Genomic DNA, 13,137 nt, shown 5'->3' with positions numbered 1-13,137 from the left:
TTGGAAAAAATTACAAAAATTACTCAGCTTATACACAAAAATATATTTAAACATAGTTTTCAATAAAGAATATCTATGGCCATAAACAAAGGAGAGAATGTAAAAGTGGGTAATTGTTGGATATAGTAACTGAATCTAGAATTCTATGTTCAATATATTTCTTCTTCAATCATTTCCTCTGACAGCATGATCATTCTCCAACCTGAAGGAAGAATTGAGTAGAATTATTAGTAAGGAATTAAAACTTTCAGAATTACTATTAAAAGTAATAAGCAAAATATTATCTTCCTGTTTTGCAATTTAAAAAATATTATTCCTTACATAATTACATATTGCTGGCAATAGAAAAGCTATACTATGATGAAATATAAAATTGTTGCTGTTATACCATTAATATGTTAAAACAATTTTCATTTAGTGGTATCTAAAATAGTTTTCCATGTTGTGGTATTATATAAAAAGCAAAGAGAAAGAATTTACTATTTCTTTTCATTATCCTAAGAGAATTAAAATCCTGGTTATGTGGATTTACTACTAAATTCCACAAAAAAATTTAAAAAAACAAAAAACAAATTATTCAGCCTAAAAAAATTACTTATTCTACTAATTTATAAACAATTCTAATTAATAAATAATTTATGTATTCAGATTTTTCTATTACTGAGTATGTAGTATAAGTAAATTCATATTTTACACATTTTTGCATAAAAATATATAAACTTTTGTTATTTAGCAAACATTTGGATGTAAATCTTCAGTTATTATGTACATTTTTTTGTTTTTGTGTCTAAATTGAGATTGAAGAGGTAACACATTATGTAATTATATTTTATTAAATTCCTTAAAATTTTTATTTGCTTTTCTTAATTCGTATCTTACTTTTAATTGAAGTTAATCTAAACTGATGGTTAAATAAGGCATTTGCTAAAATTTGAATTTTATTATTTTTGGTATGGATGCAGGAAGCAAATATTTTAAATCAAATAGTGAACCAGATTTCCTTAATCTAATAGTTGGAAATATTTGTATAAAAAATTATTCATATAAATAACTCTTTTTCATAGCATTATAAGCATTCCTGTTTACTCGTCATCCCCACTTCAAAAAAGATTGCATGTCTGACCAGACATTATGATTGTCTCCTAAATCTAAAATAAATTGAATAAATAAAAAATTTATTCAAACTTTTTTTTAAATTTGGTTTTGATTCTTTCTTAAATCAATTTCTGTTTTGTTTCATAAAATGCATTGACAAAGATTTTTACTATAAACTCATTGCTTTCATATTTAATGAAAACAAATAATGAAATATCATCTTTTGCATGTATTCTTATAAATGAATATTTTATTTTTAGAAATGTTATTGCAAGGATAATTGTAGTTCTTCAGATTGTACCTGCACTCGCATTTCCAAATGCTGGTATGATATGGTATGTTAATCTGTTTTTTTTTAAACATTACTATAAAATCATTCAAATTTTATATTCTAATTAACTATTTAAATATGTTTTTACAGAATGGATGTTTACTGCATGATTTTGATATGTATGACCCACCAACACTTTATGAATGCCACAAAACCTGCCATTGTCCCAAAACTTGCATTAATAGAGTTGTGCAGAAGGGTTTGAGGTTTGTAGATCTTTTTAATTTATTTATTTTGTATATCTCTTTGAACTTCTATTTAAATTCACTTCTTTATACAGAGCTGAAAAACTGAGTTGTGCTTTCATGAAATTAAAAAAAAAAAAAAAAATGCAAACAGTAGATTTCTGTAATCTAACTGGAATACTTGATGTATTTGATACATTTAAGCATAACTAATTTATGTAAGTATATGCAAGCTTTTCTGAAATTTTGATGCAAATAAAACAAACCAGTTAACTGGCATAGAAATGTGTATTTCTTAATATGGACATGTTTTTATCTACTAATGAACAAAGATAACTTTTTTACAGAAATGTTTTATAATACTGTCTAAAATTACCATTTTAGTTATATGTTCATATTTTTTTCGTAAATACCGAGTTTAATTCAAGGAAATCTAATGCAACATAATTTTTAATTGTTTCCTTTTCAGTGATATTCAGACTATAAACTTTTTTTTTTCTGCAGATATCCTTTACAATTGTTTCGAACTTTAAATCGAGGATGGGGAGTAAGGGCTTTAAAAGATCTTGCTAGAGGAACTTTTGTTTGTGAGTAAGTATCTTGACTTAATTCATTATCTAAAAAAGCAGTGTTAAAATTATATATTTTCAAAAACAGAACTTTTTTGAATAAAATTCAGTTTTTATAAAATTAACAAAAAATGCTTAAATGTTCAATAAAATGCACTTTATAATATCTTATATCTGTAAGTTCTTAAAAAAATTAAATAAGTATATGTGTCATATAATTTTTATTCATCTATTTCATTTTACATTCATATGTTAAATGGTAAATGTTTGTTATTTTGATTTTCAAATTATGCTTCCAATTAATGCATATTTAAAAATTTATTCCATAATTTTCAAGCTTGCAGGGATAATTTTTCAAAAAAATTTATTAGAATTAGCTATGCTAAGACATCAATTTCTAAGAAATAAATGACACTTCTTTTCATATTTAAATAAAACCTATTAACTATGAACATTGAAAAAATTTGATATTTTATGAATTGCTCTTATTTATCCATTGTGTTATTAAGCAAATAGCTATTCTGTGTTTGGAATACTGAGCAATTTAAAAAAATTTTTAATTCAGAAAACCTTTTCATTTCAAGGTAAAAACTCTTGTTTTTTTTCTTGCTGAAATTCTTTTTTCTTACCTGTAATGTATACAGGCAGAAAAAATAATAATTTTAATTTTATCTGTATTTAATTTTTCCATATAAAAAAAATAGAATTTAATTTTAACAAATCAAATTTAACCTAACAAATGTGCCTTAAGGGAGTTGCGAGTGCATGCCACTGATTGATTTTGAAAAGGAAAATGAACTTTTCTGTTTGTTTATTTATTTTATTTAAATATTCATACGTTTGAATATTAACACATTATTTGTAACTTTTTCATGGCCACCAATTTAAAATAAAGTGGGTTGAATTGAGGCCCAGTATGTTTGCATATAACTAGTATTGACTATTTAGTTCTAGTTAAAATAAAATTACCATCATTGCTTTTAAGATTTGAAATTTATCACAAATGAGAGATGTCTTTTGTATATATATAATTCAGATAATATTCACAAATTGACTAAAAAACTTCATTTTAAATGTTGCAAAAGCTTAAGTGTAATTTTGTATTATGATATTGAATGTATTGATTTATTTAATGAAGTCTATTTCTGGCCATTTTTATTTACGATTATACATGTGATTAGAATATTAACTACCATTTGCAGGTGCTGTATAAATCCCTCCTACACCATTTTATTCAAAATAATAAATAACAAAATGTGATAAATTATTATTTTGTTGTATGAAATTTGCCTCAAGGTCCTGCAAAATAACTTTGCATTAAGCTTCACTTTAATTAGGGCCAGTTTCAATAGATAAATTTATGAAAAATTTTGCATGGGTATCTAACCAAAATATCTTTTCCTAGTTGCACAGGAAATGGAAAGGATAATAATGAATATGTTTAATTAGAAACTAAGAAATATGAATGCTTTCTTCACCAGTGAAACTTTTAAGTAATTTATTTTTTTATGAAATGGATTTTACATGTTAAAAATTCTTTATGTTTTTATTAATGTTTGAATTTATTGTATATTTTTACAGATATGTTGGAGAAGTAATTTCTGATGACGAAATTAATCAGAGAACAGATGACACATATTTATTTGATTTAGATAGTAAAGTAAGGATTGTTTTTATAATCCAAATATATTTATAAAATTTTAATTTCTTTATTTTGAAATTTACAAATAAATATTTACTGTATTACATCATTAATTTTAAACTAATTTTTTTTATTTTCATAATTTTTAAAGACATTGTTTTTAATGTTACATTTTTTAAATATATAAATATTAATCTTTTTTTTAAATTATAAAATCCATATTTAATCCATAATCAGAATAATAATGGAATCATGACAAAATTTTAAATGCCTAGTCTTTATTGCTGTAAAGTTTTAATTTTATTATTACTGCAATAATGAAAAATTTTATCACTGCTAAATTTGTGCTTACAATAAAATAGTTATAGTGTAGTTTTTGAAAATAGTTCTGCTTGTTTTATATTGTAAGCTTGTGATAATTCTTAATCTCCCTTCTGAATTTGCTTGATATTTCTGTGCTAAATTTTCTCCCTGATTCAAATACTTTATTTATTTATAAGTTATGTGTTATAATTAAAACTTTTTGTATTGGTGAATTGTCAAACTTTTAAAAGATCATCTTTAAAAAAATTTTTATTATTTCTTTTCCAGACTGGGGATAATTGCATTGATGGCCGGTTTTATGGTAACATTTCACGTTTTATCAACCATAGCTGTGAGCCTAATTTAATTTCTGTTCGAGTATTTACTGACCACCAAGACATAAATTTTCCTCGAATAGCTTTTTTCACAAAGACAGATATTAAAGCATTTGAAGAATTATGGTAAGTTACATGGTAAAAAATAGCAATGTAGTTCTTAAAAGTAACATAGATTAAATATGTTATGTTTAGCAAAATTAGTATTTAATTTTTCTATTACTGTTGATTCCATTTGTGATATTTAAGTCTCAGGAAGATTAAATAGATTAGAACCTAATTTCAATCCACATTTATTATCTTTAAAAAAAATTATTGTTTCTGTTATTTGTTTATTAAGTGATTGTAATCAAATTTCCAAACATTCTACTAATTATTGATTGAATAGGTTAAGTATCTGTTATCTGCTTGTAAAAAGCTACTGTCTATCTTGAATTATCCTGGTTGATAATGTTCTCACCACATGACAATATATCAACTTAATGATATAGCTGTGACAGTCCCTTGTAAGTTTACTGTGATATTACTCTCTGCCACATTGATGTTAACCACTTGGAAGAATCATGTTAAATAATTAACCTTTCCCATTATTATAAATATTCTTCTTATTGTTATTAAGAATTTGAAGTAAAATTAAACTTAAGGCTTTGCTGCCTTTATTTTCTAACTTTAACTGTTAATCTGCATTTTTCAAATTTCAGAACAGTTTCTATGGTTTTGTATCTATGCATGTTTTTTAGATGCATTAAGTTCAAAGTTATGAAGAATACTTTTTATAGCAAAATTAATATATCTTAGAGCTCCAAGTCTATTATTAAGTTTAAAATCTGTGTCAAAAAGTATATCATGCCTTTATCCAAAGGTAATCCATCATTTGAGAAATAGAGAGAACTCCATTAATTTATGGAATTTCATCTGCCCAAATAAAAATTCTGCAAAAGTTTTAACATTCATTGATCATTTATTCATCTGATTTTTTTGTATCCATTTTATTTATTTATTTATTTTAAATTTTTTTAGCCTTAAACTGATTTTGGTTATCTTAATTTTCAGCTTTGATTATGGAACTGAATTTTGGGTAGCCAAAGCTCAATCTATTTTATGTACCTGTGGTTCAAGCTTATGTAAATATTCTAAAGATACTATTGATGCCACTTTACAAGCTTACTTTAATGAAAAGGAAGAACAAGCTCTTTCTACAATGGATGCACAAATCTCATGAGTACTTTGGGCAGTTTTGTATTCTTTTGATGCATTATAAATCTTTTCATTTTGTTTTATTTTTGACAAGACAAACAAATAACAAATTTGCAAACATTTGTAAATGGCATTAGATTGTATTGTATATGATATCTTTTTTACAGTGCATTGGGGGAAAAAAGTGATTTATAATGCATCAGATTAATTTAATTTCATAAAATGTTATTCATACTTTTCATTGTAATATTATATATTAAGCTTTCTCTTGTGAAATATAAATTAATGCATGTATGATTTAGGAGAAATGCAGTTCTTTATTAAAATTAACCATTTGTATATTCTTCAATTAGAAAAAAAATTAGTATTTAATTACTTTTTGTCTTATTATCTGCTTGTCTTTTTGCAATCTAGAAGATATGTTATAACTTCATATTTATGTTAATATTTTATCCTATTTCAATGAACAATTATATTTAACTTTTATGCATTTTTTTAATATTTGGAATAAATTTCAATATTTAAAATAGAGTATAGGCATACTGTTAAGTTAAATAATGTTTAAATTCGTAAATCAGAAAAACTCTTTTAAACTCAAAATTCTCCTCCCCTTTAATAATAAAAGCAAATTTAAGTAGTACATTGGATGTTTTGTTTTTTTTTAATTGATAATAGTTTATGTGTTTGTCACAAATATATATATGTGTGTATTGATTGATTTACAAACCAATTATTTTATAAAATAGCAAAATATGACAGGAGAGATATTTATGTTTAATCTCCACATTTTTGAAAAAATGTTAGAGAAATTAAAAAAAAAAAATACTAATATTAACAATTTCCTTCAAACTTGTATTTGTTCTGTAGGAGACTTTTTTTTTTTAGCGTTTGTTTAGTCACACATTTTAATGATAAAATGTGCAGTATTATGCTCTTGAAGATTCAGTTTTGTATTAATATTGATAATGCTTTCATTTAGTTTTACTCCATGGCATATTATGTATAATTTAGGGAAAAAAAATTAACAAGCAATGATTTATTTCCCCATTCATAACAAAAACATAATCAAACCACCAATGAAGATTTATTTCTAAATAACTTTGGAAATAATCTGGCTGAAATTTTAATTTTTCCCTGTTAATAAAAAAAAAGTGAAATTTATTTGGGTTTGTCTTTAAACACCTGAAAGAAATAAAAAATTCCGCTTCATACTTGTTTTCTCTTTGTTATTCTAATTGCAAGATAAGTTAAGCAGTATAAAATTGAAAAAGAAAGATACTGCAATTAGTCTTATGCAGTATTTTCCATGAAAATAGTGACTGTGTTTTCTCTATTAATGAATCCAAATGTTGAGTTGCATTGATTGATTTTTAAAAAAATACTTAAGAATCAGAAGATTTAAATATTTATCACTAATAATTCTTTTGTTTCCCCCCCCTTGCATGTTAGAAAAGTAAAAACTAAAGTACAATATGATTTTGTATATATTTCTATTTTTAAAAAAATTGTGTCTCGCAGAAATTAAGCAAGATTAAAATTTGTCTATGCTGCATAATGGACATCTGTTCCACAATTTTCTAAATTATCATTTCTTAAAAATCTATTTGCATTGCAATAACTCATTTTTTAATGTGAAATATTTAATATTTTGTGCCATTAATAGTAAAATGTATATAAATTATACATTGCTGCGTGTTATTTTCAACGAATGGGTCATTTCATACCTATGTACATATTCATGTTTTATCTGCCACCAACACTGGTATGTTCGTTTTTTGTAATGTTTCATACAGAAAAGCATGAATTTGTGTATTAAGATGAGAATATAATTGCTGGCTGGAACAGAATTGTATTTCTCTTGTTAACATTGAGTATAGTATGTAATATATTGTATATTTTTTTAAATAAATAAAAATGCTCTTAAGCATGCTTAATTTATGTGAAAGTTGTATGACTTTATACATAAATAGCTACCATTATCTTCTTTATTAATATGTGTGTGTGTGTGTGTGTGTGTGTGTGTGTGTGTGTGTGTGTGTGTGTGTGTGTGTGTGTGTGTGTGTGTGTGTGTGTGCGCATTCATACTGATACAAAGAATAGAAGAAAGTATCAAGTCTCCTTAATTTGTTATTATTGGAAAATTCTAAAAAGAAAACAGATATTGTGGATAAAGAGACGAAAGCATCTATTCATTATTTTCGTACATAGTCTACAAAGATATTTTAGCATTTTTTTAATGATTGGATTTCTTAAATTCCTTTGCTTAAAAGTTCATTCTTAGTTGATGGGAAAATTTCCAAGATCTGCTAGAAAGTAACAGGGTTAATGATTGCCTTTTTTTAAACTTCATTTTTTTTTTTTTTTGCAAAATCATGTCCCTACAAAGCAAAAATAATGCTCACTGCCTTAATATATTCTTAGTTAATCTTTATCTTATTTTAGATGTTCCTAATCTATTTGATCTTACAGCTAGTGGCTTTTACTCATTTCTCAATTTTAACAAAATACTGTGATGGTTGCATTACATCACCCCATATAAAAAAAAGGAAGCAAGAAGAACTTCTTTCACCAACTTTTATAGCATAATGAGGCGAGATCATATGAAAATGATTATTTCATGTTCAGAATGTAGAGAAGTGTAGAATGTTGTTCAGAATGTAGAGAAGTGTAGAAAGTAGTTCAGAATGTAGAGAAGTGTAGAATGTAGTTCAGAATGTAGAGATGGCAAATTTTGCAAATGACCATCTTGGAAAAATTTTCTCATTTTTATTACTGTTTATACAAATAATTTGTCCCTTTATTTTATTTTTTTCTATAAAATATATAGAAATATTAAAGTATTGTAATCATTAAAATATCAGACTTGAGATTTTGATGAATCTCCACATTTCAGAACTACCCGAGTCAAAAAAATTCATTTTTGACATTTCAAACATAATTCAAAGAGTCTTTGATCTCGACAAATGAAATTTGATGATGATGTCATGTCCGCATTACCATGGAAAAGGGGGTGCAGTTGTTTCTGAGGGTAAAGACACATGAGCACCTGAGGGCAGAAGTCTGACTTCTAGTTCATATGAAGATTAAACTCACACATTCGCTTGCACAACCCCTTTATACAGGGGGGCACATTCACACACCTTACAGATGAAGAGCAACCATGCCTGAACCGGGATTCGAAACCTTGACGCCCAGATCACGGGGAAGATGCACTACTCCTATGCAAGGACGGCGGCATGAAATTTGATATATAATCTTTATACTAAATTTGTAGATTCCTATCAGATTTTGAAAGAAATCCATTTAGAGGAAGTCTACCTGTTCAGTTATAAGTTAAAACGACAGCTACAAAACAAAGAGAGCTAGATGGATAAAATTTGATGCACAGATTTAACATCTAAAGTGTAGATACCTATCAGATTTCAGCCAAATCTGTCAAGAAGTTGACTTTCTATTCTTTTGCATGTATATAAATACAATGACTTAAACATCTGAAATTTGGTATATGATCCTGTGACTACACTTGAGATTCTATGTCAGTCAATGGGGGGGGGGAGTCTAAAATTCAAATTCGATTTTTTATTATTATTATGTTCACAAGTTCTAAAAAAATTTCCTGGGATGATTCACAAGATGGATTCAAAAATGCTAAATTCATGCTAAAGATTCTTCTGGCTTTATAGAATACAGGAGACATTTAAATACAGTAAATAAAAAACAGTTTTTTGAAATTCATGAAAAATTTGGGATACTTTGAATTTTTATTTGCAGAATAATTTCTTACTGAGAAGTTTCTCGTTTAATTGGATCTGATTTACAATAAAAGGGAATGTACAGATTGAAACTAAAAAGTATTTTTTTGCACATCTTATAATATTCCAAACTTTAATATGCAATATAAAGTAAAACTTCTTACATTAGTGGTTTAGACATCAAAGTCTCCCTTTAATTATAAATATTATTACAATAACCTCTGTAATTTTAAGCAATTAGTACTACAAAATATATATCTTTCCATCATAAATGAAGAAATATTATAAAGATACTGACACCAGCATGAAATTGCATAAATTAATTTTGAGATTAAAAAATACTGGTTTGTTTCAAAAATCTCCATTTATTCATGAGTGTCCTCTTTTATTGGTTAAAAACTTGTCAAAAATAATATAAAAATTGGGAAATTATTTTTAAAAATTAAGAGCTACATGTGATGGATTTTATACGACAGATAGAGGGGAAAAAATATCCATGTAATGAAAGATACTATGAAAAGATTACATTAAAAACATGGCCCTAGAGAAAATTTTCATTGTCAACAAACTTCCTCCTTGACGTTACTAACTAAAATATAAGATTAGAAAAAAAATTATTACATTTTTACAAATTATCAAAAATAAATTAAAGCATGTTATTACACTCAAATTAAAATATATTACTATATTAGAGGTTTTTTTTTAATGATAAATTTTATTCCGAGATACCACTTTAATTGTAAGCAAAATATGTACTAAATATAGGGATGTGTCATAGACGGATTTTAGGGATGTATCATAGAGTTCTTGAACTCAAAGTTCTTAGTTCTGGACTTAAAAAGATGATATGTATATTGGCATGTCATTGCGATTACTGAGTAAGTGGTTATGCATAATGAAAGTTATTTTTCGTGGAACACTATATTGATTAAAACAAAATAAAACGACAATTTTACACAAGATGTTTTTTGGATGAAATTGATCCAGAATTAAACTGGTGTAGTAAAGCAGCAATTAAATTTTAAGCATGGATGAGATATTGTAAGAGTTTCTTTGGAAGCATGAGATGATAAGTTTTGATTTCTTATATTGCTATGTTGTTTCTGTCTAATTTATCGAAAAATCTGGTTGATAGTTTTTTTTTTTTTTTCTGTGAAAGCCTTGTAATGTTGCAAGGCAGGTCTTAGTGGGTGTCTTATTACGGACAAACCACGCCATCTTACTAATTCGCCGAACCGTCGCATTTTATAATCTTTCCTTTGAAGTGAGTTTTTGCTGCAGTTGCCCAGATAGGTAATGTTTGGGAAAGTAGTCATTACATGATTTTGTAGATTAAAAGCTTCTTTTCCTGAGAAAGTTTAGACATAATTTAGGATGGGATAAAGCTTGGCTTTAGCTCCTTTATAGTTGTTCTTGATTTTGTTTATTTACTTTTTAAAAGTTGAGTGCTTTTCCAAAGTAAACCATTTTATTACTCCATGATATTGTTTTTTGAAACAATTTTGCTGGTGCTAAATGATTTTTTTTCCAGGAGAATTATACGGCTTGTCATTTGCTGATATTGATCTAGATTTTCCATTGGATAAGCCCCTTTTCAATTACTATAAGGTGTTCAGAAATTTATCTGAGATTAATTCAGGAAAATGTTAGTCTTCTGGATTCTAGAAATGCCATATGTGGGACCAAGTGTGGAATCTTAAACTATCCAGCATGAATTTTTCTAGGTTTCTACAGCGAGATCTTGCTCCTTATGTTAAATTGTCTGTCGGACAAATATGAAGTGAGTAGTTTAATCAGGCCATCAGGGATTTTCATGTGTGCCATTTTATGTACGAGTCCCTCGATCCAAAGGCGGTCAAATACTTCAGCAATATCTAGGAAAAGTGCACCGGTGTTTTGGGGATTACCAAAATTGGTGGTGGTTACCAAAATTGAAACATTCGGCCATTGGTGGTTACCTTGTCTGAAACGTTCTGTTATTCTGAGTAGTTGCCCAACAGTAGAGGAGTTTTTCCAAAATACAAATTAATAAGTAGAGATCAGATCTTCAGTGCAGCCATTTAGTCTGTTTAATACTATTTGTTTTCTGATTTTATTGAGACATGGGAGGAGGCTAATTAGCCGGTAACTATGGGATTCTTGCCAGACCAGTGAATTGGGACAACAATTGTTGTTTTATATGAGTTTGGGAAATGTTTGAATCGTATAATGTAGTTAATGATCTCCGTCAGCCGAAAGATTTGCTAAACTGAGAGCTTTTTAATGAGATTATTGTTGAGGCCATCAATTCCGGAGCTTTTCCTGTTTTTAAACTATTTGGTGCTAGATACTACTTCAGATATGAGGTATAATCTTTTAGAAAAATTATAGCAATAAAGCATAGAAAAAACTGAAGAACAGGTGGATTTAGTTATTTAATTTTCAGAAAATTTCCTTACTTGTAAGGAAGATGTATTAAGTAAATAATCGAATATTATAATAAACTACAAAATATTTCACAAGTTGCTCTTATTCTAAGCTGCATCAGAGTTAGAGCAAGGATAAATGACCTACGGTACCCAACGATTTTTATCATCATCTGTGGTTTTGCTCGACTCGAACTGGTAAAACTCGACGGTGGTTTGATAATATTTTTTCGCTCTTTGCGCGTCCTAAAATGGTGCCCAGGTCATCTGCCCTACACAACTGCTGCTGCATTAGCTTGCTTAAATTGAAAAAGAAAATAATAAGTCAAACGCTTTATTTAAAAATTAGCTGAAGCAGCCCAGCCAAGTTACTACATTTACGACCGCTGCTTCATTAGCATGCATAGATTAAGGAAGAATAATGAAAATTTCACTTATAATCAAAAATATCAGTGACAAATGCCCAGTCAAGAAATGAGCTGAAATTAACACATCCAAGCAACCCAATTTTCTCTGATGTACAACTTTTCAATAATAATACACTTGTTGAAAGTGAATGAAAATTGTCTCCATTATTTAATCAATCCCCATCTAAGCACAGAATTATGCTGTAGATAGTAAATAGAATATGTACATTTAAAGAAACCGTAGCTTTAAATATCCAGTAACGGTTTATTATTCTTAATTTTTTGACAGTCAAATGATTAGATGAAATGGCCATTAAGCAAAATGCCCTGAAGCCCGGCCAAACTGTAAAAACATAGCTGAAAACGCGAGTAAATAGCACGAGAGATGTATTGAGGGAGGAAAAGACATCTCCCCCCCCCCCCAGATTTTCAAGAATCGGCATTTTCACCACCTCAATCGAGCTTTTTGAAGGGAAAAACAAATAATTGAGCATTTAATAAATTGGAAGAACAACTTTACCCGCCTTTTGAAAAAAAAAAATGCTGTCTAATTTCGTGCGAAATATTTTAATTCCGCAATAAAGGTGTGACTGAAAGTGTGGAATGTGATCTGACTGCAGATCAAAAGACACTGCTGGATAGTAACTGAAAAATTTATTTACAAATATCAACAATCAATTTAAATTAAAAAAATTATAACTAAATTCTGCTACCAACGGGAGAGAAGACCCTCTTCCCACCCGGAGCCTGACGGAGTTGCCAACAGCAGATCCAAATTCAACTCGGCAGAATGGTTGGGAATACACAGGTTTAAAATGCTCTTTCCGAACCGCTGCAAAAGTGCTAACGATTTTATTACACAAAGAAGACATTTAACGATAACCTTTTGCAATTTTTAAACCTTATCAGTTATTCA

General features: G+C 27.6%; 1 protein-coding gene across 3 annotated transcripts in view; it reads left to right on the top strand.

Annotated features, from left to right (window-relative positions):
* LOC129980910 (uncharacterized) overlaps window positions 1-7,591 on the top strand; it is a 44,408-nt gene extending 36,817 nt beyond the window's left edge. For all 3 annotated transcript variants that reach the window (XM_056091389.1, XM_056091388.1, XM_056091390.1), the window contains exons 19-24: window positions 1,356-1,430; window positions 1,517-1,632; window positions 2,116-2,202; window positions 3,762-3,840; window positions 4,414-4,586; window positions 5,514-7,591. In XM_056091389.1, the coding sequence (XP_055947364.1) occupies window positions 1,356-1,430; window positions 1,517-1,632; window positions 2,116-2,202; window positions 3,762-3,840; window positions 4,414-4,586; window positions 5,514-5,682 (699 nt within the window). In that variant the 3' untranslated portion in view covers window positions 5,683-7,591. The remainder of the gene's footprint in view (window positions 1-1,355; window positions 1,431-1,516; window positions 1,633-2,115; window positions 2,203-3,761; window positions 3,841-4,413; window positions 4,587-5,513) is intronic.
* Window positions 7,592-13,137: the final 5,546 nt, after the last annotated feature.

Source organism: Argiope bruennichi, chromosome 8, assembly GCF_947563725.1.
Source record: "Argiope bruennichi chromosome 8, qqArgBrue1.1, whole genome shotgun sequence".
Lineage (NCBI taxonomy): Eukaryota > Metazoa > Arthropoda > Arachnida > Araneae > Araneidae > Argiope > Argiope bruennichi.
This window is presented reverse-complemented; position numbering and strand designations above follow the sequence as displayed.